This window comes from Meleagris gallopavo, chromosome 4 (genome assembly GCF_905368555.1).
Source record: "Meleagris gallopavo chromosome 4, MGAL_WU_HG_1.1, whole genome shotgun sequence".
In the NCBI taxonomy this organism is placed as follows: Eukaryota; Metazoa; Chordata; class Aves; order Galliformes; family Phasianidae; genus Meleagris; species Meleagris gallopavo.
In genome coordinates, this window is record NC_139407.1 from 54,219,145 (window position 1) to 54,247,130 (window position 27,986).

Sequence of the window (27,986 nt, forward strand, 5' to 3'; positions counted from 1 at the left end):
AGTTGAGAATGAGCTCAAAGATCATCTTGTTTCAACCCCCCTGACACTGACAGGGTTGCCAACCACTGGACTAGGCTGCCCAGAGCCACGTCCAGCCTGGCCTTGAATGCCTCGAGGGATGGGGCATCCACAACCTTTCCAGGCAACCTGTTCCAGTGCATCACCACCCTCTGTGTGGAAAAACTTCCACCCTGATATCTAAACCTAATCCTCTCCTGTCTCAATTTAAAACCATTCCCCCTTGTTCTGTCACAATCCACCCATGTAAACAGTTGTTAACATGTCATTCATTGCTGTTATTTTAAAACTGTAGTAATTGCTTTCTTCTTCCTTTTAACATTCTCTATATTGTCTAATTCTTGTGTTGGGTTTTTCTTCCAGATAGAGGTTGAATAGTGACACTTTAATTTCTTGGAGTGATCTCCTGAGGCGCAGAATAGATGTGTAGTGCATATTTGTTAGGCTTAATTGAAGCTGTGCTTCAAGACTCCGTCATTATCTTCCAGATTCTCAGAAATTCAGGTGATGGTCATAATAATCCATATCTTGTATATGGATATATCCATATCTCTCCACATCTTGACTCAATTATGCCACTGCAGTACAGAGAATTGACTTCTTATGCCGAAGCTCTTAGAAAAGACAGAAAAATTTTAACTCTTTGTTTTCTCCTTTGGCTTATTGTAATAATCGTCTAGTTCCTTCCATTAGATTCCTTACTGACTTGAATTTTTTGGTGATGCCATGACTCATACATTCTAAGGATACCCACAGCTTTCTTTTTATGAGTTGCTTGGGTGCTTTTTTTTTGTTTTTTTTTTTTTGTTTGTTTGTTTTCCAAAATGCCTCTAACGCTTTTCTTTCACTACTGAAGATATCTGAAATGACCTGTTGGAGTTCATTGGAAATTGATGGGAAATTGAGCTAGAGAGGACTTTTAGGATACCCTAAAATGTTTTCTCTGTTAGAGAAAGGTGGGATAATGCCAAAGACTTCGGTATGAGAACTTCATTAACTGAATAAGAAAGGAAAATGGAGCTGATCAGAGAGTTGTTCAGTTTCTGTGTTTGTTTAGTGTTTTTTTACTTAAATTTTACTTTCCTGGAACATTAATGAATGTGTTCATTTCAGACTCCTCCAAACACAGAAATATGTACTACAAACTTAGGTGTGTTCCAGATGATAGAATTGATTAAATGGCTATTTATTGAAATACAGTTTGAATCTTTTTTTAAAAAAAAACTACAAATTTTAAATCACAAGTGTAAGCTAGCAATTGTTTTTCAGTTTTTGGAGACAACTGTGGTGTGTAAAAACCAATAGAAATTATTAAGACTGGGAAAGAAGTATGTTAGTTCTTTAGGCTGTTGAAAGAGAGCTTGCTTTAGCTTGTCTTGGTTACAGAAGGCCTGGGTTGACCAAGTGAATCTTTTGCTAGGTGTTAGTTAAACCTACTTTGTTAGGTTGTAAGAGTTGACATATTTAGCTTTCTTTATTGTGGGTGCGTGTCATTTTTGCTTTGAATTTCAAGTATTAGTGTTCTGAATTATGAAATACTGCGTATTTGCATCTTTCCAGAGAGAGAGCAGGAAGCATGGGCAGGCCGTGACTGGCATTCCTTGTTCTCAGCATTGCAGCATAATTCAGGCCTTGTTTCTTTGTATTCTTATTGTTTCCTTTTGATCACTCAATTCTTGAGTGATCAGTGCACTAAGACTGTATTGCAGTTTAATTTCCTGTATTTATTCTTACACTTAAATAAATTAAGCATCTACAGGTAAAATATACAATAAAATTACAGAAGAAACATGGAGAATATTAAAGTTTCCTTAAAATACTTAGTTCTATGTCCCGTTAGTGAAAGGAGTCCTTTCCAAATTTCTTCACATTGTGAGTGCTTAATTCTCACATGAATTTTTAACTGCTAGATGTTTGTCTGCAGTATGAGTCAGTGGTTGTACTACTGTTGCTGTCTCTTAATCACTTTGAATGCAGTCCTCTGCTGTTCATCTGCAGTTCAGCATTAGTCTGAATGCAGTATATGTGAACAGGACAAATAGAATGCTTGCAGGACTTGCTAATGTATAAAACAAGTATTTAGATGGCATTAATGCATTTTTTCATGAAGCAAGCTAGTTTTATTAAAAAACAAACAAAACAACCCACACACGACAACAACAAAAACCACTTGTAAACTGTTGTTAGTAATCAGTAATTGTATAATCAATGGATATACAGATGGTGTGTGTGTGTGTATATATATATATATATATATATATATCTCCAAGAGGTTGGCTAATATAATTTATATTGGAGTAATGAGAGAAAGTCACTCACCCTGTCCTGGGCTCCAATGGAGTAGATCTCCAGAGAGATCCTTCCCCACTGGCAGTCAGCTCTTAAATGGGTCTAGGAGAGGTGGAGCCAGGCTCCACCCCTTCATGCAGCACAGGTGATTTGCCTTCACCTGTGCTCCGGTGGCTGACTCATTGCTCGCCTCAGGTAATCAATCAAAGGTTCAGGCTATGATTCAGCAGCCCCATACAGTAATTTACCCTTTCTATCAATACAAGCTCTGGGAATAAAGGATAGAGCACAGCCCTACCAAAAAGAACTTGGGGATACTGGTGGGTGGCAAGCTGGACATGAGCCAGCAACGTGCCCTATGCTGCAACAAAAGCAGCGTGGCCAGCAGGGCGAGGGAGGTAATCCCACACCCCTACTCTGTGCTGGTGAGGCCTGCCTAGAGTTCTACATCTGGATGTGGAGTCCTCAGTACGAGATAGGCCTGTTTGAGGAGGACCACAAAAATGATCCATAGGATGGAATGTCTTCCCTGCAAATATGGGCTATGAGAACTGAGGCTGTTCAGCCTTGAGAAGAGAAGGCTTTGAGGAGACCTGATAGTGGCCTTTCAGTATCTAAAGGGGGGCTGTAAGAAAGAAGTGGACAGACTCTTGATCCCTTGTGATAGAACAGGGGGAAATGGTTTTAAATGAAAATAGGGGAGGTCTGGATTGGATATAAGAAAAAAGGTTTATTACAATAAAAGCGGTGAGACACTTGCACAGGTTTCCCAGAGATGTGGTGGATGCCCTGTCCTTGGAGACATTCAGAGTCAGGCTGGATGGGGCTCTGAGAAATGTGATCTAGCTGTAGATTGCAGGGGAGCTGAAAGTATGAAAAAATATGCTAGCATTAGTACTCATTTTGTTAATAGTGCTCAAATATGAACAGCTTGAAAATACAGCTTGGCCCTTTAAATAGTTTAGCGATGCTTAATTTTGAGTGTCTTTATTTCATGTTGTAGTGCATAATCCTTTTATTTACTTGTCATGTAAATTTCTTTCTCTTTTTATTTTATTTTATTTTATTTTTTTGCTTTTGACTCCCCAGGTGGCCTAGAACATTGGCAGGCATCACAGCATACCTGCTGTGTACACGTTACTCTGCTGGCAGTGGGATATATCCTGGCAACTCGCAAGATGAGAGAAGAGCTTGGCGCAGATGTGACAGGGGAGGATACTGGGCAGAAGAGGACTACTCTAGGTGCCAATATGCAAATGATGTGACCCGAGTTCTTTACATGTTCAATCAGGTAATCTGTGCATTTCTATAAAATCAGAGTTTTTATTTTCATCAAAAATTTGAAGTCTGTCTTTTCTTTTAAGTATGTAGCACTGGTGGTCTAGCTGAATTGTGATAAATGGGTATCTCCTGAGTACGATGGAATTTGTAGGTTTATGTTAAGAGTGATCTATTTTGGCTGCCCTCAGATTAAATGTATGAGGAAAATTTTATTCTTGTGTGTTTGTGTAAAGCATAAAGAATAAAGAGAATTGAATGGTACAAGTATTAAATGTATTTGTCAACTGGATGCCTTATCCTGCATATGTACTACAAAGAAACATTTTTAACAGAGAAAAGCTTTTGTAATTATAGTAGTGGACAAATTCTGCTCAGCTCTGGCACAGTAAACCCATAATCGTTTCTGTGGATAATGGGAGTTGACTAGGGATAGTAAGAATCAGTGAGACTTCTCTAATCTGATAGAACTTATAAAGATTTTTTTAGCATTCCAAACTCCTTTTCAGACTTATTTATGCATGCTTTTGGTACATCAGTGCAAAACAGTGTATGTAAATGTTCCATGTATAGGCATTGGATTGTATAATACTCCATAAACCCTTGGAGCCCTCTTGTTTAAGCTTGATGTTCTACAGTGTGTTGTGTCATATCACCAACAGCTGTGGAACAGATGGATGTAGGGAGATCTGAGAATGTTTTGTTATGATCTACACTGTAGAAGATTGCTGCTGACTTGCTCCCTCGCTCCCTACTTACCACTGCAGACTTAGTAGCTTTTACTTTCCCACTCTGGTCCAGAGGATCAGTGAACAGTGATGTGGGATATGTAGGAGGAGGAAAAAGGGAGAAAGCTGCATGTTTTGGCTCAGGGAAATTGTGATGAAATGAGGGTCAGCCTCTTCACCCACCTAAAAAGTAATAGAACTAGAGAGGGTGGTCTCAAGTTGGATATTAAGAAAAATTTCTTCTCTGAAAGAGTGGTCAAATGCTGGAATAGGCTGCCCAGGTAGGTGGTTGAGTCACCATAGAAGATGTTGTACTAACAGGCATGGTTTAGTGAGGAAATACTGGTGGTAGGTGACAATTGGACTTGGATGATCTTGGAGGTCTTTTCCAGCCTTGGTGATTTGGTGATTCTATGAACTATTTGTGCAGTGCAGCTTTGTGTTCCTGGCACTTGGAGGTGCAGCCTTTGGCTGTCACATGAGAATATCAGGATTGAAATGCGAAGTCAGGGTAGTGCTCTGCATCCAGTTAGCACGTGGGAGGTGTTACCCCACTGGGGGACACAGCAAGATTGAGTATTTGCCTACTGAGAACTTTAGCGAAACTGGGTTGTGTTTTTTTAACCCTGGAAATTTATCCAGCAGCACCTGTAATGGGACAGCACTACAGACTGTGTACTACCACCCAAATTTGGAGCTGCAGTTTTTTTTCGGGTTATAGAAGAATTTGCCAATTTAAAATGTGGGTATCGAAATGGTATTCTGGCTTCAGAAAAGCACAAGTATAACTTCTGTGTGTGGAATTGATAACTATTTCTATTATTTGCTTAAAAAGTACAGGGACAGGTGTATACTACAGTGAAACAGATTTCCATTTTTTCCTCAAAGTGAGAAGAGTGGCATGTTTTGATTTCAGAGGTTGATTTTTACTCATTAGAGCCTTCCTCATTTTATGTATGTAGGTTTGGCAGTCTTTTTAGCACAAAAGTTTATCACTTCATTGAGACACATTAAATGTTTTAATGATATTATAAGCATCATTAGAGTCTGAACACAAAGATAGTTGATGAGCTCTTTTGAATGTTAGAACTCTGCCAAGTAATTTAAATCAAATTGGGGCCTACATTTAAAATGGAAGAAAATCTTTGTAATGTACGTTTATATTTCACTGTTGTTGTTTTTCTTTCATTCAGATATAGTTCTAGGTGAAGAGAAATTGTTTTAAGTTCAAAGAAATTATAAAAAAAAAAAAATACCTGAACTTGAAAGTTTACGTTGTTCAATGTGCGTTATGACTTCAAACTGTGAGTCACATATTTAAATTGTAAATAGTGTTTTGGAAGAAAATAATCTTCCATTAATTGCATTCAAATCTATGTATATGGGCTAAGACCTGCAGGGACTGATGTACAGCTATGCTTACGTGGCAGATTACAAATACAGTGGGACAGACTAAATGTTTGTACACCAAAAAATGGAGAGGCAAGATGCTTCTAGTTTGGATTATAATGGATAAACAGCAACTGAACATGAGCTGATAACGTTTGCACAGCATTCTGCTGTACTATATGAAATTTGCTGGTTTTGGTCCCTGCTAGCTCAGGCATTTTGGAGTTAGGTGCTATTTAGTGGTAAAGTGTTTTTCAACCTGGTACTTGTTTCAGAAATGAAGCCATGAGCTTTGTCATAGAAATAATCTGTCTTGGGTTTGATTTTTGTGCAAGTTCCATTATAAACACTTCTAGTAATTATAGTATCAAGAGAATGCAACAGCAGTGGTGCATTAGAATTCTTTGGGGCTTCTCTTGCTATGAAACACCATGTTTTAGCAGTTTCACTTTACTCAAGCTGTCATGCAAAACAAAACAAGCTTTTAACGTCTCTCTCCTTTCTAAGACAATAAGACAAAATAAAATTTAAGGCTGCCAGTTTTGGTTCTTCAGCATGTTAGAGAATGTGTTGCTAGCAGATAGGGTGGTAGTTCCTAGCTACTTAAACTGAACTCTCCTATGATCCCTGTGGGGTTTGTTATCCTTTTTGGGAAAATGCTGGTTTTTGAATTGAAGTGTTTCCTTTGTCTTGTACTTAAGCATTTTTAAAAAATGAACATTGTTTCTTCTTTGTGTAGATGCCGCTCAACCTCACTAACGCATTGGCAACAGCAAGACAGCTCTTGGCTTACACTGTTGAAGCAGCAAATTTTTCTGATAAGATGGATGTTATTTTTGTGGCTGAAATGATAGAGAAATTCGGAAGATTTGCAGAAAAGTACAAAGAGGTAACTGGATAATTTGCCACTGCTTTAAAAATAACCAAAGTGTCCTAAAATATTCTGAGCAGTGAAGCCTTCTCAACAGTAGATGCAGGCACCGAGTTAGTGGTTTATCAGATTCTATCCCATTTTTTTGTTTGTTTAGTAGGTCTCTGAAGTTGCTGACCCATGGTCACAGACTTTGCATTCGCGCTGAGATCATCCAGCATTCACTGGACCTATAATGTGAGTAACACCTCTGGTCAGCACTGGAGCAGGGAGATAGGTACAGTAAGTCTGTTTTTATTTAATATGGAGTGGGTCACACAGGTTTTCATTGGTCTGTTCTTATCTAAAAAGATGAATAATGAAAGCCTCAGAGATCCTCTCAATAATGAATAAAACAAGACTTATGTTCTCCCCTCCCACCATGGTAGGATGTCTTTATTCAGTATTGAGCTGTATCTCTAAGGTTTTCAGAATTCCTACATTTTGAAGGATAAGATAAGACATTAAAATAAAATCTTAGAGAAAGCTCATTGTTGGGGAGAAAAGTGTGAGTGATGAAATAGTCCCACCGGTGGGCAGGAACTCTCTGTTTCACTGCTGAACAGAGGTTTAAATTGATCTCACTCTACAGTGCATGTTGGGCAGTTGTTAATTACAATGCCTTGCACAAAAAGAGCAGCCAAATTTTCCTCTTCACCCCTCAGAAAACCATAAATGCTGGCTGTAAATTCTTCACAGAACTCCTTGGAGAATTTTCAGTCTACAATTCATTTTTATAATCATAGCTTGCAATTTTTTTGGTACATCTTGCAATTATACAAGCAGTTCATTAAATGGATGATATTTGTATCCAGCTGAAAGCATTTTAGAATGCTGTGCAATTGGTTACATTATAAGGATACTCTTTTCTCAGCTGTGATTTATTGTCTGTAGAGCTTCACAATCTGACGTTGATTTGCCATGTTTGAAGGTAATAAATGATACGGAGAAAAAAATTTTTTTTGGTAATTTCACATTTATCTTTCTTCTTTTATCTTAACTGATTCGATTTTAAATCAACCTTGTTTTAATCTGTTGAAAGGATGTGAGTGTGTGCAATTTCATTTAATACTCGACTAGTTAGGAAGACTGTGTTTCTTGTTAGTGTCTCAGTCTGCAGAACTCTTTTTAACTATGGATATGATATTGTGGTCACTTCAGTTTGCATTGCGGTGGCTATTCTAAAATATAAATACTGTAAATGGTAAGTTGTTTCATTCAGTATTGTTTTTTCATGTGAAAAGAAGCAGCTGAAGACACTCGGAACGTTTTCAGTAGATTGTCATAAGTTAGATTGCAGTTTGAAAAACTTATGCATACCTTAAAGTGAAAGAATAATGTGCAATATTTAAAACAGGAGTCCTATGGTTTCAGGATCTTAACACTGATAATGTATTGTAAAAACACCATCTGTACATGTATAGGGCATGGTACCTATTTTTAAAGTAATAACGAGCATCTTCAATTAATCTAAGTTTGATGTATTCTTGAGAATTCAACAAAAAGTGCTTCAGCCTGCAGACTTTGCACAATGCTGTTTGATAGTTTTTGAGTTTTTAATGTCTATAGGTTCTCTTCCTAAAAACTCAGTTCCTAGAACAGTGAATAGTTTTATATTAGCATTTTTGCCTTTATTTTGAAAGATTTTTAAAAAGGAAAACAGTCTGCTATGTTCTAACCTTGCTAGCAATGTTCTTAAAAGTACAAATAGTAATTAAAAAAAAAAAATAATTCCGGATGTAAGAGTGATCTTTTCTGTACCCAACCTTGTATTCTTTATGTAGAAAATTCATTGCAAAGTTTAGTCTCTGAAAATGGCTTTTCATTCAATTCAGAATACATGCATTTTTCATTTCTGGTGCAGCATTTGCCGCTTCCTAAAATGCTGTGAAAAATCGAATGTAGGCAAATGTAGATGCTTGATAGTTGTTGTGTACATGAAAGAATTCAGTTTGTTGGCTTGTATTTCATCATACATAAGACCAGGTAAGATGTGTGAGCAACAACTTCATAACAGTGTAACTAGCAGCTTTGAAATCAACTCGGGTACCTGTGGTTACTTGCCATCATTCGTGAATAGCTTGTGACCTAAAACTGACAGTGTAAAATTAATGACAAGCAAGGAAGGAATCAAAGAAAGGCATAGCCAAAGGAAGAGGAGCGGAAGGATTGTGTGCAAGTTCTTCCTGTATTACTCTGTTCCTTCTTTTTCTATCCAATGTGTAAACTACCATAGCCGATTTATGGTTATTTTTATTTATTTTAGGTTTGAATTTGATTGTAAATTGTTTTTTTTAAACAATTAGCAGAGTAATGTGGAGTATTATACCTTTGAATCTTAATGAAATACCTGCATGTTTCATGTTTTTATTCTATAAGTGCAGTGTAAATATGCAAATCGCATTGGTGTGATATTTGAGTGTTGATGTTGAGAAGTAGCATTCCATTTTCTGGTGATTATTCTCCTTGATGTATGTTATTGAAGATGCAGAATAACCATATTTCTTTTCCTTGTTAGCTTGGCGATGTGATGGTGGATATAGCAAGCAACATTATGTTAGCTGATGAACGTGTTCTGTGGATGGCACAAAGGGAATCCAAGGCTTGCACTAGAATTGTACAGTGTCTACAAAAAATTGCTATGTATCGGCTTGCAAATGGAGCTCAAGTTTATTCTACTGTAAGTATGGATTTGTTTAGAAAATGTTTTGCTGATTATTTTTCCTTGCTTAATAGAAGTTGACATTATATAAAATGTCTGCTGTTTTTATGTGGAAAAGAGAGTAGAAATATTCTGAGTTCCCTACCAGATAAATAGGAACAGGGTTGTTTTTTTTTTGTTTTTTATTTTTGCATACTGTTACAGTTGAGAATCTCTTAAAGGTTATTTGTTGTTCTTCCTGTAAGGCATACATTTTTATTGTTAAATGTTTGTTGCTGTTATTGTTACAGTATTCTCCAAATATTGCTCTTGAGGCTTACGTAATAAAGGCTGCTGGGTTCACTGGGATGACGTGCACCGTATTTCAGAAAGTGGCTACATCAGATCGTACAGGACTCAGTGATTATGGGAGAAGAGATCCAGATGGAAACCTAGATAAGCAACTAAGTTTTAAGTGCAATGTTTCAAATACGCTGTCAAGTCTGGCTTTAAAGGTTGGATATTCATTGTTTACCCCACTGTTGTCTTTATAGTGATATAATAAATATGAGTCACTTGGAAAGCAATATCTAGTATTAAAGTAGCATTCTTATGTAATCCAGAATGACTGTGACAAAGGATAATTAAAATGACAAGGAGTAATATAGTTTGATTTTGGAATAATTTCTTTAATGGATGCACTTCTTAATGAATAGGTGTGGTTTTTGTGGTTTTCCTTTTTAAAACATGTTAAGTATTTCAAAAGATGGGAAATTGAAATTCTCCCTAGGTCATAGTAGTTATTACCTTTTATTTTGCTGTATTTTCTCCATCATTACATACTAAATTATGTATCAATCAACATATACTGTTAATCTAACTAGAAAATGATACATGTGCATGGACTTGAAAGGCTCATTGTATTAGTATGTGTATTTTAGGCATGTGTATTAATTCATTTTATGTGTGTACATGCCCACACAAATGCACATCTGTGTATCAGAATGGCAGAATGGCTTGCACACCAGTTTGCTTTTATCACTTGCTGTGCTTGAACATCACTGCAGGATGCATGTATAAAATAATGGTGTAATTCTGTGCAATTTACAGGCATGCTCCCTTACCATAATTTATGTACTATATAAGAAAACCTTATTGGGTAGAGTGCTTCATTTTCTGTGACAGTGATGATCAGTTACAGGAAATTGTGCTTTGCTGTATGTATGTGTTCTCACCTGGCCTTGGTTACTGCTTCTAGTTGCTGTAACGAGTTGCTGATTTCCATTTCAACTTTACTAGCTGTAGCAATTGAGGCAATTACAGAATCTTAGCACTTCTTTCCTTTTTAAGAAAGGGATAAGACTTTCAATAGATTCAGGCCTTCTACTGTGGATTATTTGAAAGTGCTGTCAAATTTGTTGCAGTATTTTCATTTCTGACAGTGCTCAGGTGGAGGAGTTGTTTGTAAAGAAAATTTCACTTTCTTTTTAAAACTTTTACAATCTCTTTATTTCCAGAATACAATCGTAGAGGCTTCTATCCAACTGCCAGCTTCTCTTTTCACCCAAAAGCAAAAAAGAGAAATCAGACCAGCAGATGAGTCTGTCTACAAGCTTCAGCTTATTGCATTTCGCAATGGAAAGCTTTTTCCAGCAACAGGAAATTCAACAAACCTTGCTGATGATGGGAAACGTCGTACAGTTGTGACACCAGTCATTCTTACCAAGATAGGTTTGTTTTTTATATTATTACATTTATGATCCTTGAGACACTTTTGTTGACTTATTTGCATCAAGTTTGTATATGTCTAAAAAATGAGAGATTATTTTTTAGCATTTGGCCAGCTGAGAAACTTATGTGCAACTGCATTTATTTTGTAATAGATGGTTTGAACCCAGCCAGTCACCATGTTCCTATAAATGTGACCCTAAGGCGTATAGCACATGGAGCAGATGCTGTTGCAGCTCAGTGGGACTTTGATCTACTGAATGGACAAGGGGGATGGAAGTCTGATGGCTGTCGCATTCTTCTGTCTGATGAAAACATTACTACCATTCAGTGCTACTCCCTCAGCAACTATGCAGTTTTAATGGTATGATACTTAACATTACATATTCTTTCTGGAACTTAAAGATATTGGAACTACAATTGTTCTTTGTTCTTGCATTAAAGTAAGCATTCCTTGTTCATTTATTAGCAAGGCATAGAAATCTTCAGTTGCTGCTTCTGTAAATATAAGTTTTCATTCAAGATGAGGTTTAAATGGAAAACTGTCAAGTGGGATTAACTGCTGAGTATTTGAAATAAAAATAACTTTTATGCAGAAAGTACTATACTATAGGAAAGAAGGCATTCTAATGAGCTATTTAATCATATGTGCTTTTATGAACTTTAATAATGACAGTTCAAAATAAAGAACAAGAGAAGTTGTTACTGTCAGCTGGATAAAATTTATTAACATTATTAATGCTTCCCAGGTTGTTGGGTTGTTTTTGTCGTAGTCCACAATTTGTAGCTGTTCTGTTACAAGTAAGCTTCTCGCTTACTAATATGTAAGTCTGTTACCAAAAGAAATCAGTTGAAACGGTGAACTATCTAAAATAAAACATTTTAAATGTTGTTTAAAACAGCATTATCTTAACTTGCTATTTCAAGAAAACAAGTAACAAGTTCTAAAATATAGTGGTAGCTGAATAAAAAAGGAAGAGAGGTGCCTTCATTCCATGCTCTTCACTTAGGAAGTAGGACTTCTTCTTTGTTCCCAGAGCTTTGGAATTTGGTCTGGGAAGCTTCCAGTTTGTGGCCAGCGGCTGTTGACCTGCTTAGTCATCAGTGTGTATAAAATGTGATGCCATAAAAGTGGTAAATTAGTAAGAAACAGGGTGAAATTGTAAAAGCTTTAAGAAAGCATTTTGTTAACATACTAAATTTGTTGTCTTTAGAACTGAATTAAACTTCATCTGTAGGTATAGTATACATTCAAAGAGAAGTTCTACGTAAAGTTGGTCACGTTTCTGCCATCTGGAGGAGGAAAAATGAAGGACATGCTTTATCTGCAGCTGTAAATGACTTTCTTAATTTACATGGCACAATTGCATCAGTATCTACGTATATTGTGAGACATGTAGAAAACTGCTGACAATCAGAAGTCAAAAAAGAGGATGAGGCAGTTTTCATCTTTCTCTGCTGGTGTCTGTCATTGTGTGTGCTTAGAACTGTACTCCTTAAATATTATCTAATGTTCAAAGCATTAGATAGTAGAGTCAGGAGAGGAGAGGATAGGTGAAAGAAGGAAGACCAACTCTTATTTATTAAGCTGTTCCTTGCACATAGTTTAAAACACTGCAGAAATTCTGACTCTCTAAGTAGCTGCTGAAGATGGTTTTCATGCCTGTGTGTTACTTAACTGAAAACTTAAAAAGGCCACAATAACCTGTTTTCTTAATAGACTCTCATAGTGGTACATAAGCCTGGATTCAGGTCACTGGCACATAGGAAGTTTCTGGATTTTTGCTTTAGAAGTTTGGCTTTTAATTCTAGAGCTATCATTAACATCAAATACATAAACAGGAGTGGCAGCCAGGGGTCTGAAAGCAGTATTCATCATCTTGGCTGCATGATTTCTGGCTAATAACCTGAGTTATTTAATTATTTATTCTTCTATACCTATTTAAAATAAAAGCAAATGTAATATACTTGTATATCTGTATACATTTCAGAACATAATGTAAAGTCCTTTCTGATAAGGGAGCTGTGTTTGAGTGCCTGGTTTTTTAATCAGGTGATCTAGAAAGATAGAGCTATAAAAATCTGTATGTGTTTTGAAATTATTTGAACTACTGCTTAATAATAGAACAGATAACTAGGAGACTGATCAGAACTCTCATTAATATATATGTGTATATATATACTTCTCATCCTGCAGTGGAGAGGAAAGTAAAAGCAGTGCTTCTGGAGAAGAAACACAGTGCTGCTAGGCTGTAAGCACCCTAATGTTCTTAATGTCATCTCTTCAGTTGTTTTATTGACATTTTATAAACAAATTATTATTTATGATTGGTTTAACTCAAAAATAACATTTGCTTCCTCACTCCTTTTAGTAGATATGATGAAAAATTGACAGTGCGGTCAGAGTTCCATTGATCTAGTGGGTATTGGGTCAAGCTGAATTTTCTCAAACACTTTAGAAGTTCATGTTAAATTTTGTGATTTTGTAGCTTTTGCTTTCTAAATTTATAACAAATGATACATGGCATCGTGCTACCTGTCACCAACTTGGAAGCAGTGACTAGAGTTCTCCTATGGTTTTTGTTCTCAGTTGTGTGACAGTTCCTTCACTCATACTTGTCACTGCAATGTGGTCCTAAGGATCTCCAGGTGACTATTGGCTGGACCATGGGCAGCATTAGGTTCTGATAACACTGGCTGCCTAAGGTGTAATGTCTTATGATCTTTTTCAGAGCGTTTTCTTCCAAGTGCTGAAAAAAAAAAATACAAAAAAATCAAACAGCAATTTGATCAAATTTGCTTGGAGTGAGGTCGGTGAGTTACTTAGCAATAACAAATTTATATTCTGATAAAAGAACAATTGAAGGAGTAGTGAATACACTGCCAACTCTTATTTAATGGAAATTGTTGATTCAAGAACTTTTCTCCTGTCCATGAAATCAGATTATCCTTAACTTTAACCTTAATCTTAACCTTAAAAATAGAATGTATATCACTGTGATTTTTCTCCAAAGCAAGCTGAAGCTTCTTCCTAATGTTCTCTGTTTTTTGTGAAGGCTGAATTTGTTCTCCTTTCCCTCAGCAAGCGTTTGAACTTTGCACAACTCTTGAAGTTTGAGTAACTCACCATTTGTAACTAGAAGATATGTTTCTGTATACGGTCTATTCCGAAAAGGAAAAAATAGATATGTTTGCCTAATATCAGTGAAAAAACATTTCATTCTGTGTCAGAAGATACTGAAGCACTTTTCAAATTTGCTACCATTAGGGAAACAATTCTAGTAAATTGTTTCAACTTGAGCTTATACGTACCTGCTACATAGAATTCCTGTTTTTAGCTTTTGTAATAAGGAATCCATTGCCTCTCAGTCTTCTCTATTCAGCTCCAGAAAGTTTGATTTTTGTCATCTTCGTACTATCCCAGTTGATAGCTCAATATAATGATGAGATTTCTTCTTAGAATAACTAGTCGAATATAATAACGTTGATTTTTTGACCCATCTTTCTTCTCAGAGATCCAGCCTTTTCTGCCTCCATTATATGCTTCACTTGTTGCACCATCCTGTGTGTCAGTGTCTTCCCTGTAGTAGGAGGCCTCCAGCTGAGTACAGTTCTGCACAGGTGGTTGCAGGGTAGAATAATGGCTTCTATTCATCTGTACGTCATTTTCACTAGTACAGTGAAGTTTGGCTTTGGGGTGTAGTGTATGCTGCTGACTTGTGTTCAAGTTCTGTCTACCAGCACCCTCAGGTTCTTCTTTCCTTGCTTTCTATTCAGTCCAGCACCTAGCCCATACTGTTGCATTCATGGGAGTTATTTCATCCCAGGTGCAAAACGTTCAGCTATTCCTTTGATGAAGTTCATGACATTTCCCAACCCACTTCTCTGTCCTTCTGGATATCCTCCAGCCTGCTGATCTACTCCCCCATTTCAGCATCATCTGCAAACTTGCTAAGGGTGGTTTGTCTTAAGTTGTGCAAGTTATTGTAGATGCTAATCTTCACTGGAACACAGTGTTATTCTACACACTGTACAAACTTATATGCATTTTAAAAATAACAAAATTGCTTTTGTCAGAACCACTAACTTGTCTCTGTATTCTTACATACTTGACATTTAAACGTGCTTTAAAATATGACTGCATTTATAACATTCAGCCAGAACAGCGGGTATTTGTAAGCTACCTTAACTAACTGGGGGAGACAGAGGGGACATAGCATTTTGTCTGTAGGGTTCCTATTAATTCTGTGTGTGTGTGTGTGTGTGTGTGTATGTATAATTTTTTTTTCTCTCTGTCATTCCTACAGAATAAGGAGATGGACTAATGTTGCTTTTGGTTTTGTTGTCAGGACTTGACAGAAGCTGAATTATATACACAGCCAGCTGATCTTTTGCATCCAGTAATTTATGCTACTGCCATGGTTTTGCTAATGTGCCTCTTGATGATCATAGTCAGCTATATATATCATCACAGGTATGAATAAAATTAAAGGCTAAACTGCTTTCTTAGTGCTTAGGACAACCTTTTCTTTCTGTTTTGAACATGACAGAGTGATCTGTATCCATATTTTCCTATAAAATTTGTTGATGCGAACAAACTGTTAAGGAAGCGGCCTAATTCATCTTTTCTTTTTGGTGTGATAATTTAGGTCTTGTAACCATGTATTTCTTTAATCCTCCTCTTTTCTTTTGTGGTGATGGAAATGCCCACTCTCAAAAATGACAGGGAAATTAAAGTGTTGTACTTTTTACATTTGTGTTGACATGAAAGCTTGGATCCTGACTTTTTTTTTTTTGAATCAAGGCCAAAATAGTTGTATTAAGCTGGTTAATAGGAGGGCGTGTTAATTTCATGTAATGAAGTCCAGAGCTTGTTTGATTGCAAAATGCATGGTAGTCAAACAGTCATTAACAGTAATTACATCTCATTTAACATGACTGTATCTTTTTAGTTTCTGAAAGATGATAATGCAGCTGTGCTCTGTTTTTATGTTGTCTAACTTCATTTTTTTTTTTAACAGTCTGATCAGGATCAGTGTGAAAAGCTGGCATATGCTGGTTAACCTGAGTTTTCACATTTTCCTGACGTGTGTGATGTTCATTGGAGGCGTAACTCAGACCAGGAATGCCAGCATTTGCCAAGCAGTAAGTAAACACAGCAGCAAAAGAAAATATGTTGAAATTATTTCCAGAAAATAATGTTAAGATTTTAACTCTCCCATCATTTTGCTAGGGGAAGTGAAACTTCAAATATGAAAACTTGATATTTTGAGGTTTATTTATTATAGCAGTGAATATTATGGAATTGTGCTTGATATCATTTGAAAAAATCAGGTACATTTCATGCCTCTATATTCATATATACCCTTTGGCTTCCTACAGAACAGCAGTACTGTACAGGCATTTTCATCAGAATGCTAAATTTAGACAAAGAATCACTTTTTTCTACCTTAAAGATGTCTCTTATCTGTTATTTGAATACTGGAAAAATACTTCGTAAGAGCAGCAGTTTTTTTTTAGCCAGGGATGTTATCACAGTGGTTGTTTTATCTTACCTCTTATTTTTGAGATTTACAGTTCTCTGTAACAGTTCTGTAATAAGTATGTGACATTTACAGACCGTATAAAAACTGTTTTCTGCAAATAGAAACATAATTATTTTTACTGCCTCAGGATAACTTAAAAGGAGGAAATGAGAAGTGTTTGAAGTCAAAAACCTGTGCTTTCTCTAAACAAACAGCTTTTATCAGGTCTTCTCTTTTGTGATGATTTGTTCTTCTAAGATTGAGCCATCCATCATTCAGTTGCCATGTTTCAGTGTTACACAGTTGCTTCTTTGGAACAATGTCAGTGGAAATTTTTGAAGTGTTTTCTTTTCCTCCAATGACTTGTAAAAGTTCCTAATCCTTTACTATAATGTTCTGTAGTGCTTTTGTTCGAATTTGCAATTATTTGAGTGTTGAAAACATCGTAGCAAATTGTCTTTTCTTGAACTGAAATTTTGGAAATTCAAGTTTTATGCCAATCATCCAGTAAATGGTAATTTTGTAGCTTCATAAGCTATAAATGCTTAGGGGTTTTTTTTTTATTATTTTTTAAGGTTGGGATAATTCTCCATTATTCCACTCTTGCAACAGTACTGTGGCTGGGAGTGACATCTCGTAATATTTACAAGCAAGTAACCAAAAAAGCAAAAAGATGTCAAGATACTGATGAGCCACCACCTCCCCCCAGACCAATGCTGAGGTGAGCCTGTTGTTTGTACAACGCCATCTGCCAGATCACCATGCTCATGTTCTGACTGGAAATTGTAAAATCAATACTGTTTTTTTCCAAGTGCCATTCAAATCTCTTCCAGACTTCTCTGTTTCCAAGAGTTGGTAGTGAGGATGAGGTGAAGGATGCTCGGTCTTATCATGTTCTGTTTCAGCAGTGCATCTGATGCTTTGATTACGGCTTTAGGTTGGAACACTTTCCTTTAAATTGACATAGGGAAATGACCGGGGAGAACTGTGTTATCAGAAAATTAGCAAACACTAGCATTTAAGTATAGTTTAATACATTTTGCTGAAAATGCCATTATCAAATAAAAGTAGTATACTTTGTAAAGTGTTCCTCTTTGGAATATTTGTTTCTGAAATCACTGAAATGGGGCAAACTCTATCTGTAAAATTTGCTCTGTGAAGTACTTCTAATAGTAAACATTAATGTAACTTATCAACATAACTCACTCCAGATATTAATTAAAAACTGCTAAGCTCGAATTCTCCACAAGGTGGCAGGCATTGATTAACTTTGATTAGTTATGCAGGCAAGTTTTTAGAAAGCTTAGTTTTGAAATACAAGAAGCAGGAGGAAATCAGAACCGTTTTTCTATGTATCAGCTAAAATGTGCAGTACAGTGTACAGACATACAGAAATACAGCTTATGTGAGCCAGAAGGTTAGTATTTGTACCACTGAGCGTTCCCATTGCGTTATTTAATTTTGTCCATTATATTAAGAAAAAGAATCTGTTCCATTTGTTGTAGGGTATCGTGTGCCTTCCAGCACAGTGCTGAATGGGCATGCTAACATCTGTTGCAATTTTTTTTTCCCCATCCGCTATTACTGTATGCTATTCTTCCTCTGGAAAATTTTCTAGTAAAATTACCAGCCTCACAGGCTTAGCTCTATGTAAACATAAACATACACCTCTTCAGATTTGGGTGCCTCATCAATAGCTCTGGAGAGAAGTACAAGAACAGAGTGAACATACTTCATGTATTCTCAGATTCTTCTCTGCAGATCAGGATTCCCTGAGTCAATGTGTGATATTTTTGCTCAGTAGCTGTGAAAGAATTTTTTTTCACTCAGTTGCCTATTATATTTGTGCTCAAAACAAGTTTTCCCAGTTGTAGCAGAGGGCAAGGACTTCTGAGCAGGAGTTTCTTATTTGTATGGAACCAGTCACCTGTTATTTGCAGTCCTCCTGTTTCTTGAATGTAAAGAGACAAAACAACCAATTCAGAATTTGTCTTTGTGCTACTTAGATTCTTCTTCTCACATACCTTTTCAGGCTAACGAAGAATATTTTAAAATGGAGAAATTAAAACCCCGGTAGATGTATATGATAAATGAGAAGAAAACAGCATATCCCTGTACAAATTATTTTGCTTTGTATTCTTTGTGCTTACAAAAAGTTCACTTTGCAGTTGGTAGGTAGACAGTGTGCATACACAATGATCTTCAGTTCCTGGGGGTACCTTTTGAGAATGGACTTTGTATCCATTAATCATCCTTCCCACTAGCATAGATAAGCTTTGTTTTGTGTTTTGTTCATTGCATATAAGATATTATTGTTGATAATGAGCTCTGTTCTTTGTGTTAGTGCAGTTTTGTCACAGGTCATAAATGATATAAAAAAGACTTCTGAAATTGATTCAGTGTGTTTTTTGGGTAGAGGGTAGAGAGGAGTTCAAGGCTGATTGTAAATAAACATGGTCCTTCAGTACAGCAGACTGAACTACAATCTGCAAACAATCCATGTTACTTCACTGCCCCACTAATAACAGCTTGTCTTGTGTAGAACCAAGTTAAACTGGCTGTTTGTTTGAATAGTGGTAGATGTTTGAGGCAATGATTTAGTAATTTGTAATGATAGATGAGTGGAGTAAGGTCTGCCACAAAGATCTGTTTTGTCTGTCTTTCTCCTGTTTATTCAGTGTCACAATACAGTTAACAAGTGACAAAACATGATCCTTCTTGGCCTGGGCAATTTAGTAATATATTTAGTCACAGAATCACAGAATCACAGAATTGTAGGGGTTGGAAGGGACCTCTAGAGATCATCGAGACCAACCCCCCTGCCAAAGCAGGTTCCCTACACCAGGTCGCACAGGTAGGCGTCCAGGCGAGACTTGAATATCTCCAGAGAAGGAGACTCCACAACCTCCCTGGGCAGCCTGTTCCAGTGCTCCGTCACCCTCACCGTGAAGAAGTTCTTACGCACATTCGTGCGAAACTTCCTATGCTGCAGCTTATGTCCGTTTCCCCTCGTCCTGTCTCCACGTACCACTGAAAAGAGACTGGCCTCACCACTATGGCCGCCACACCTCAGATATTTATAAACCTGGATCAGGTCCCCTCTCAGTCTTCTTTTCTCAAGGCTAAACAGACCCAGTTTACTTAGCCTTTCTTCATAGGGGAGATGCTCCAGGCCCTTCACCATCTTTGTGGCCCTCCGCTGGACTCTTTCCAAGAGATCCCTGTCTTTTTTGTACTGGGGAGCCCAGAACTGGACACAGTACTCCAGATGAGGCCTTACCAGGGCAGAGTAGAGGGGGAGGATCACCTCCCTCGACCTGCTGGACACGCTCTTTTTAATGCACCCCAGAATGCCATTGGCCTTTTTGGCCACGAGGGCACACTGCTGGCTCATGGCCAATCTGTCGTCCACCAGGACGCCCAGGTCCCTCTCTGCAGAGCTCCTCTCCAGCAGCTCATCCCCCAGCCTGTATTGGTGCATGCAATTCTTCCTCCCTAGGTGTAAGACCCTACACTTGCTTGTGTTGAACCTCATCCGGTTTCTTACTGCCCAGCTCTCCAGCCTGTCCAGGTCTCGCTGAATGGCAGCACAGCCTTCAGGCGTGTCAGCCAATCCTCCCAACTTCGTATCATCAGCAAACTTGCTGAGGGTGGCCACTATCCCCTCATCAAGGTCATTGATGAAGATGTTGAACAAGACCGGACCCAGCACAGACCCCTGGGGGACACCACTGGTACAGGTCTCCAGCCAGACTCTGCACCACCAACGACGACCCTCTGCGCTCTGCCAGTCAGCCAGTTCTCAACCCACCTCACTGTCCACTCATCTATCCCACACTTCCTCAGCTTTGTTATAAGGATGTCGTGGGAGACAGTATCAAACGCCTTTCTAAAATCAAGGTAGATTACATCTACCGCTCTTCCCCCATCCACCCAGCATGTGACAGCATCATAGAAGGCCACCAAGTTGGTCGAGCACGACCTCCCCTTGGTGAACCCATGCTGACTACTCCTGATAACCTCCTTTTCTCCCAGTTGTCTGGAGATGGTATCCAGCACAAGCTGTTCCATCACCTTTCCAGGGACGGAGGTGAGGCTGACAGGCCTATAATTACCCGGATCTTCCTTCTTGCCCTTTTTGAAGACCGGAGTGACATTGGCTATCCTCCAGTCTTCAGGGACCTCCCCTGTTGTCCAAGACCTCTCAAAAATGATGGAGAGCGGTTCGGCAATGACCTCCGCCAGCTCCCTCAGCACACGTGGATGCACCCCATCAGGTCCCATGGACTTGTGGACCTTAGTACTGCCTAGGCGCTCACGCACATCCTCTTTCCTGACTAAAGGGAAGTCTCCCATTCCCCAGACCCTCTCCCTAACCTCCAGGGTGTGGGATTCCTGCAGGGGAGCCTTTTCACTGAAGACAGAAGTAAAGAAGGCATTCAGTATCTCTGCCTTCTCAGCATCCCCCGTTACGAGGACCCCCCCCTCACTTAGTAAGGGGCCCACATTCTCCCTAGTTTTCCTTTTGCTATTAACATACTTGAAGAAGCCTTTTTTATTATCCTTTATCACTTTAGCCAGATTCAATTCCAGACGGGCTTTAGCCTTCCTCGTCGCATCCCTGCAGGCCCTGACTACATTCCTATATTCTTCCCAAGTGATCAGACCCTTTTTCCACATTTCATGGACCTTCTTCTTTCCTTTGAGCTTGCGCATGAGCTCCTTGCTCATCCACAAAGGTCTCCTGCCACCTTTTCCCGATTTCTTGTTCACAGGGACGCACCGATCCTGAGCTTGGAAGAAGAGCTGTTTAAATGCTGACCAGCTCTCAGAGGCCCCCTTACCTTCTAACACCCGAGCCCACGGGATAGCTCCAAGTAGGTCCCGGAAGAGATCGAAGTTGGCTCTCCTAAAGTCCAGGGTAGCAATCCTACTTATTGCTTTGCTTCTTCCGCTCAGGATCTTGAACTCCACCATCTCATGATCACTACAACCCAAACTGCCCCCTACCTTTACTTCCTTAACAAGTCCATCCCTGTTGGTGAAAATAAGGTCCAGTAACACCCCTCCCCGCGTCGGTTCCTCCACCACCTGCATCAGAAAGTTGTCTTCAACACACTGCAAGAACCGTCTGGACCGTGCGTGCCTGGCTATGTTGGTCATCCAGCAAATATCTGGATAATTGAAGTCCCCCATAAGCACCAGTGCCTGGGAACGTGACGCTACATCCAGTTGCTTTCGGAAGGCCTCATCAGCCTCCTCATCCTGATCAGGGGGCCTGTAGTACACCCCCACAACAGTGTCACCCTTACCAGCCTGCCCCTTGATTCTCACCCATAAGCTCTCCACTGCTACATCACTCTCCCCCAAGTGAAGTTCAATACATTCTAGCTGCTCTCTCACATAAAGAGCAACTCCACCACCCCGCCTAGCCAGCCGATCTTTCCTAAAAAGCACATAGCCCTCCATGACAACATTCCAGTCATGCGAGCTGTCCCACCACGTCTCCGTGATCGCGATGAGATCATGACCTTGCGACCGCACGCAGAACTCCAGCTCTTCCTGTTTATTCCCCATGCTACGCGCATTAGTATACAGGCACTTAAGAGAAGCAGCATCCCTCCACCTCTCTCCAAGCCTTTGAACTCCACTGTCTCCACCCATCAAGTCCTGTTTGGAGCCTCGAACTGCCCCCTCAGTCCCAGCGGTCGTCATTTTGTCCCCTTCCCCCTTCATACCTAGTTTAAACACCTGTCAATAAGTCCCGCCAGTTCCTCAGCTAGAACCCTCTTTCCCCGTGAAGACAGGCTGCATCCATCTGCAGCCATCATGCCAGGTGCCGAGTAAATTGCCCCATGATCAAAAAAACCAAAACTCCTGCGTTTGCACCAACTCCTAAGCCATTTGTTCAAGAGATGGGTTTTTAGGCTCAACCCACTATTGTTTCCTGCCACTGAAGGTACAGATGTAATAACTACCTGCACACCTGTTCCTTCAACTACCCGCCCCAGTCGCCTGAAGTCATCTTTGATAGCCTTCAGGCTTTTCTTACCAACTTCTTCACTGCCAGCCTGTACTATCAATAGTGGATAGTAGTCAGAAGGGCAGATCAGTCTGGGAATTCTCCTAGCAACGTCTTTGACTCGAGCCCCAGGGAGGCAGCACACCTCTCTGCGGGTAGGGTCGGGCCGGCATATAGGGCCTTCAGTTCCTTGCAGCAGGGAGTCGCCTATGACAACCACCCTTCTATCCTTTCGGGTGTAGGAAGTCTTGAGGCGCGGGGTTGACCGCTTCCCCCGAGGCACCCTCACAGGTGGGCCTCCTTCCACACCTGCACACACCTCTCCCTCGGGTTCCAGGGCCTCAAATCTATTCCGCAGAGGCACCTGGGGAACCGAGCATGATCTGGGGGGGGGACGCCCACAACGCCGAGTAGGTATCTGTTTCCACCCATCCTTCTCTCTCAAACAGCTTTGCTCTGCTCGGCAACAAAAGGGCAGAGGCTCCGCCACTGAGCAGTGGATATCACCTTGCCCTTTTGGGAGAGAGTTTTGTCCCAGTCCCACACCCCCTAGTTCTACATAAGTATTGTGAGGGTAAGGGGCAGACTGGGGGCTCACTATATCCGGAGCACAGTCTGTCTGTCGATTCCTCTCCGTCACTTGTTTGCAAGGCGACTGGAGGCCACATGCCCCATAGGGAGCCACAGTCGCATGCTGGGACCTCGGGGCCGATAGGGCCGATAGTCTACCTGGACCTCCAAAGAAGACTTAGTTTATTTTAGACTGTTTTGTTTTGAGTTGAGACGAAAGTAAGCTTGAAATGCAATGGGCAAATTCAAGACTGCAGGAATGAATATTTTTTGTTGACAAAACAAATTACCCATGTATGTACCACAAAAATAGCTTTCAGTGCATGTTGATCTGAATTTGATCTGAGTTTGACAGGATTAACATAAAGTGCTGTACAGAGCGGCATTGATTTAAATGATTGTTGGCAGTTATTGATCTGCCACTAACTAATTCAACATGAATTCATGAGAACTGGAATTAAAGCTAGATCCTCTAACATTATATGCCCTCGTTCTTACGAAAGCATGCATTTTTCATTAACACTGCCACAGGGAAGCAGGAGATGTATGCTACAAGTTCAGTCCTTTTAAAACAAAACAAATGACCAGTTCTTGTGGCTGATCTTCAGAAAAGTATCCATATTAAGCAAATTCATCTTAATTCATTTTCAGGAACTGTTTCCTTCTAAGTGTCCATATTCTTTTGTAGTAATTTATAAACTTTTGGCTGCCAGCTATTTCATCTCCCTTCTGACTTTATGTACCTTATATGTTTAGTGCCTCAGAGGGAAGTCAGAAGTTGAAGGAGGAGTGGATTTACATTGGGAGAGAAAAACTGTGGTGAAGAAGACTTTAAAAAAAATAAAAAATACAAAAATTTTGCTGGAGTGCAAACACAATTCATCTGATTTTTTTTTTTTTCCTTAACAAAATGCTATCTTTCTAGAATCCTGGAAAGCTCTTTCTCCTGTTCTCTAGGCTTACTGAATAAAATATTGCCATTAAGCAATCACTGATGTATTAGTTTTACTTTTTAGGTTCTACCTTATTGGTGGAGGAATCCCTGTCATAGTTTGTGGAATAACAGCAGCAGCAAACATCCGAAATTACGGCAGCAGACCTAATGCACCTTAGTAAGTACAGTATAACTGAGAGTTCTGTTATAAGTTTCAGTCTTGCTTTTCTGAATACTCCTTGTGATTCTGAATGCTTCAGAAAATGAATGCAGCCAAGATCTTTTCAAGGTACCATTTTGAACCAATGGAAGTATAAATTAATTATGAAAACATGTTTGTCTTGACTTTTTGTGTTCGTTTTTTTTTTTTTTTCCAGCTGCTGGATGGCTTGGGAACCTAGCTTAGGAGCATTTTATGGACCAGCTAGTTTTATAATTTTCATAAACTGCATGTATTTTCTCAGCATATTCATACAACTAAAACGGCATCCTGAACGTAAATATGAGCTGAAGGAACCAGCTGAGGAACAGCAGCGTCTGGCCACCAACGAACACGGGGAACTGACTCATCAAGATTCCTTGTCAGTGTCATTAGTGTCCACTTCTGCATTAGAGAATGAGCACAGCTTTCAAGCACAGCTTATGGGAGTGAGCCTTACTTTGCTTTTGTACATTGCTCTCTGGATTTTTGGAGCTCTGTCCGTTTCCCTGTATTATCCTATGGACCTGATTTTTAGCTGTTTTTTTGGGGCAACGTGTTTAAGCCTCAGTGCCTTTCTTATGGTGCATCACTGTGTTAACAGGGAAGATGTCAGGCATGCGTGGATAACAACTTGCTGCCCTGGAAGGAGTACATATTCTGTGCAAGTGAATGTTCAGCCATCCAGTTCCAATGGAACCAACGGAGAGACCCCGAAGTGCACCAACAGTAGTGCAGAATCTTCATGCACAAATAAAAGTGCATCAAGCCTAAAAAATTCTTCTCAAGGTTGTAAGCTAACTAATTTACAAGCTGCGGCAGCTCAGTGTCACTCTACTTCCCTACCATTAAACACAGGGCCTCAGCTTGATAACAGTCTCACTGAACATTCGGTGGATAACGATATCAAAATGCACGTAGCTCCATTAGAGGTACAGTTTCGGACAAATGGGCACCCAAGTCGGCATCACAAGAACAGAAGCAAGGGGCACCGTGCTAGCAGGCTTGCAGTGCTGAGGGAATATGCATACGATGTTCCTACAAGTGTTGAAGGAAGCGTGCAAAATGGTGTACCTAAAAGCCGACCAAGCAACAGTGAAGGACATTCCAGGAGCAGGAGAGCCTATTTGGCGTACCGGGAACGTCAGTATAACCAGTCCCAACAAGATAGCAGTGATGCTTGCAGTACGCTTCCAAAAAGCAGCAGAAATACTGAAAAAACAATAGCTGCCAACAACAAAAAAGATATACTGAGGAAACCGATAGTGGTTGAACTTGAAAACCAGCAAAAATCTTATGGCCTAAATTTAGCCATTCAGAACGGACCACTTAAAAGCAGTGGACAGGATGGACCCTTGCTCACTGCAGACAGTACTGGTAATATTAGAACTGGGTTATGGAAACATGAGACTACTGTGTAGCGTTATCGTTCAGTGTGGGACAAATCCATATGAACTGTGATTACACATTCCTTAAAGCTATTAAACGCTTCTAAAGACTGTTTACAAATTGTAGGTACTTTATGCAGGGATGGAACAGAGATAATCTGCCAAGCAAAAGATTGTATGCATTATTATCTTTATTCTTCCTACAAGGATGAACTTTTGATATTTTGTGATTTGTGTTTTGGGATTTTTTAAAAATTTCTTTCTTTTGAAGCATCAATCTCCACAGAACTGTAGAATCACAAAACTGTCAGGGTTGGTAGGGACCTCTGGAGATCAGCAAGTCTAGCCCCACTGCTATAGCAGGTTCCCTACAGTAGTACAGGTAGGTTAGAGGAACAGTTCCTTCCGTGTGAAACTAAGTTATTCCCATGTATCTAGGGAAGCAGTATATTTCCACTTCTCTTAGCAGATGGATGTGAAAGATGTCTAATAAAAAAAAATAACGAATTTGACTAGTGCCTACAGCACAGATAGGGTATTTAGGATGGAAAGGAGGGACAGGGAAAAGGAACGAAAACACTACGGGCTTCAAATATAAAAGATAAAGCCTGTTAAATTAGGTTCAGATAACTTTAATAGTTGTTACATATGTATTTTTCCAAAATGATGACTTTTGCATGTACTTTGTATGCAGTAGGAGTCTGATGCGTTAAAAAAAATCAGTACAGACACAAAAGACAGAAACAAAACAGATAAAACTTCAAGTTTGCTTAACAAACTAACTCTATTAAATTCTGACCATCAAACACTTACAATCCTCATTCTGTCTGTAGTAAAAGAGTAGCTGATGAACTAGAAGGGTCAAATTTGCTTTAGCAGTAGAAAAGGTTCCTCCAGACTGGGCCAAATTAGCACAGCAATCACTGCTTTGGATAGAGTGCTGATGTCTTCTGTCTCTGTATCCTCTTACCAGTGACTCGATTATTACTGCATTTTTCAGCCTTTGCCTTCCTTCCTCGTCCTTTTCCTCTCCTGCAATGCAGGAGAGAAGCCTTTTCTTCATTCCTTCTCCCTTCTCCAAGAGACACCTTGGGCCTTCTTTTGAAATTTCCCTCAAAGCTAAACATGTTTACAGTTCATCCCATCTAGATTGGAGCCTAGTCCCTGAAGTCTGTAATATCAGGGGTGTCCTGGTTGACCAACCAAGGGCTTCATGGAGGGTCTCTCTCCAGCTGGTTGGCTTCACTTTCCCAGTCACCCCCCTTTCTGTCTGGTGGCTGAGTATAATGGGAGGGAGCAAAGGAGGTGTTGGTGAGGCTGATGTGCACTGGGGGAGCAGCCGGCTGCATCTTGCTGAGCAATGCAAAATACAATTTTGTACATTTTTATTTTTCACATGTAACTCTGAAGATGTGTCCACAATGCATTTCAAATTTGTATTTAAAAGTATAATAAATGGTATTTTCCCCAGCAGCCCAGTTTTGCACTCATTTGTTGGTTTTTAATGAAATATTATTGCATTTAACGTCATCTTGATTTTACTTTGTCTGAAAACTGTCACAGTTTCAGTCAAAAGAAAATATTTGGTGTTTGAAATAGACAATAAAATAGTTCAGTTAATTGCATTAATTCTAGAGTTTGTTTGAAACGAAGTTATGTTCTATAGAGGTTTGTTGGTTTTTAAAAGCAACTTGTACAGTCTTTCACAATAAAGTCTATTTTGAAAATTAAAATCATTGTAGTTACACTGTAATTCCATTTAAATTAGAATTTATCTACAACATTAGTCAAACTATTTTATTTGAAATGCAATATTATGAAAGATTTTTTTCAGTTATGATTACAGTTTTCTCTACTTAAATTGCTGACTTAGCAATATAAGCAGGATCATATTTTGTGTCGTCTTAATGCTGTGACAGATGTGAGGTTGTAGGTCATAGTTGGGGGTTTTACTTGTTCCTTTAACTGTTATCCATTTTTCTGGAACCCTTTGTATTTAATAGCAAAAAAATGCTTATGCATGTCTCTGGGCTGCCTGCATTTGTCTGCTTGGTTCCCCAGTTCAAACTCCTCTCTTGTGCATTCTACTGTTCAACATACTCTCTGAATACAGGACTGGCTCTGACATTCTCACTATTCGGAGGTGGTGTTTTATAATTCAAGGACTCATCCAGGTACATTTAGTTATTGCTTGCAAGCTCTACTGCACCTCCCTACCATTTGGTTTGGTAGCCTGAACTGATCTTGTATACAAACAACACTGGAAGGGCAGTTTTACTAGGATTTGGGTGGAATTCTTGCTGCTTCTGAGTAGTTCCTGTCTATGAATTGTCAAGGTGATGCTTTGAGGAGTGTATAACTGAGTTT

At 39.2% G+C, this 27,986-nt stretch overlaps 1 protein-coding gene across 22 annotated transcripts in view; it reads left to right on the forward strand.

Annotated features, from left to right (window-relative positions):
• ADGRA3 (adhesion G protein-coupled receptor A3) overlaps positions 1-27,352 on the forward strand; it is a 108,612-nt gene extending 81,260 nt beyond the window's left edge. For all 22 annotated transcript variants that reach the window (XM_085223399.1, XM_085223388.1, XM_085223385.1 and 19 more), the window contains 11 exons: positions 3,397-3,598; positions 6,442-6,591; positions 9,131-9,292; positions 9,565-9,768; positions 10,771-10,984; positions 11,137-11,345; positions 15,331-15,455; positions 16,003-16,126; positions 17,082-17,227; positions 24,115-24,210; positions 24,410-27,352. In XM_085223399.1, the coding sequence (XP_085079525.1) occupies positions 3,397-3,598; positions 6,442-6,591; positions 9,131-9,292; positions 9,565-9,768; positions 10,771-10,984; positions 11,137-11,345; positions 15,331-15,455; positions 16,003-16,126; positions 17,082-17,227; positions 24,115-24,210; positions 24,410-25,652 (2,875 nt within the window). In that variant the 3' untranslated portion in view covers positions 25,653-27,352. The remainder of the gene's footprint in view (positions 1-3,396; positions 3,599-6,441; positions 6,592-9,130; positions 9,293-9,564; positions 9,769-10,770; positions 10,985-11,136; positions 11,346-15,330; positions 15,456-16,002; positions 16,127-17,081; positions 17,228-24,114; positions 24,211-24,409) is intronic.
• The last annotated feature ends 634 nt before the right edge of the window (positions 27,353-27,986 follow it).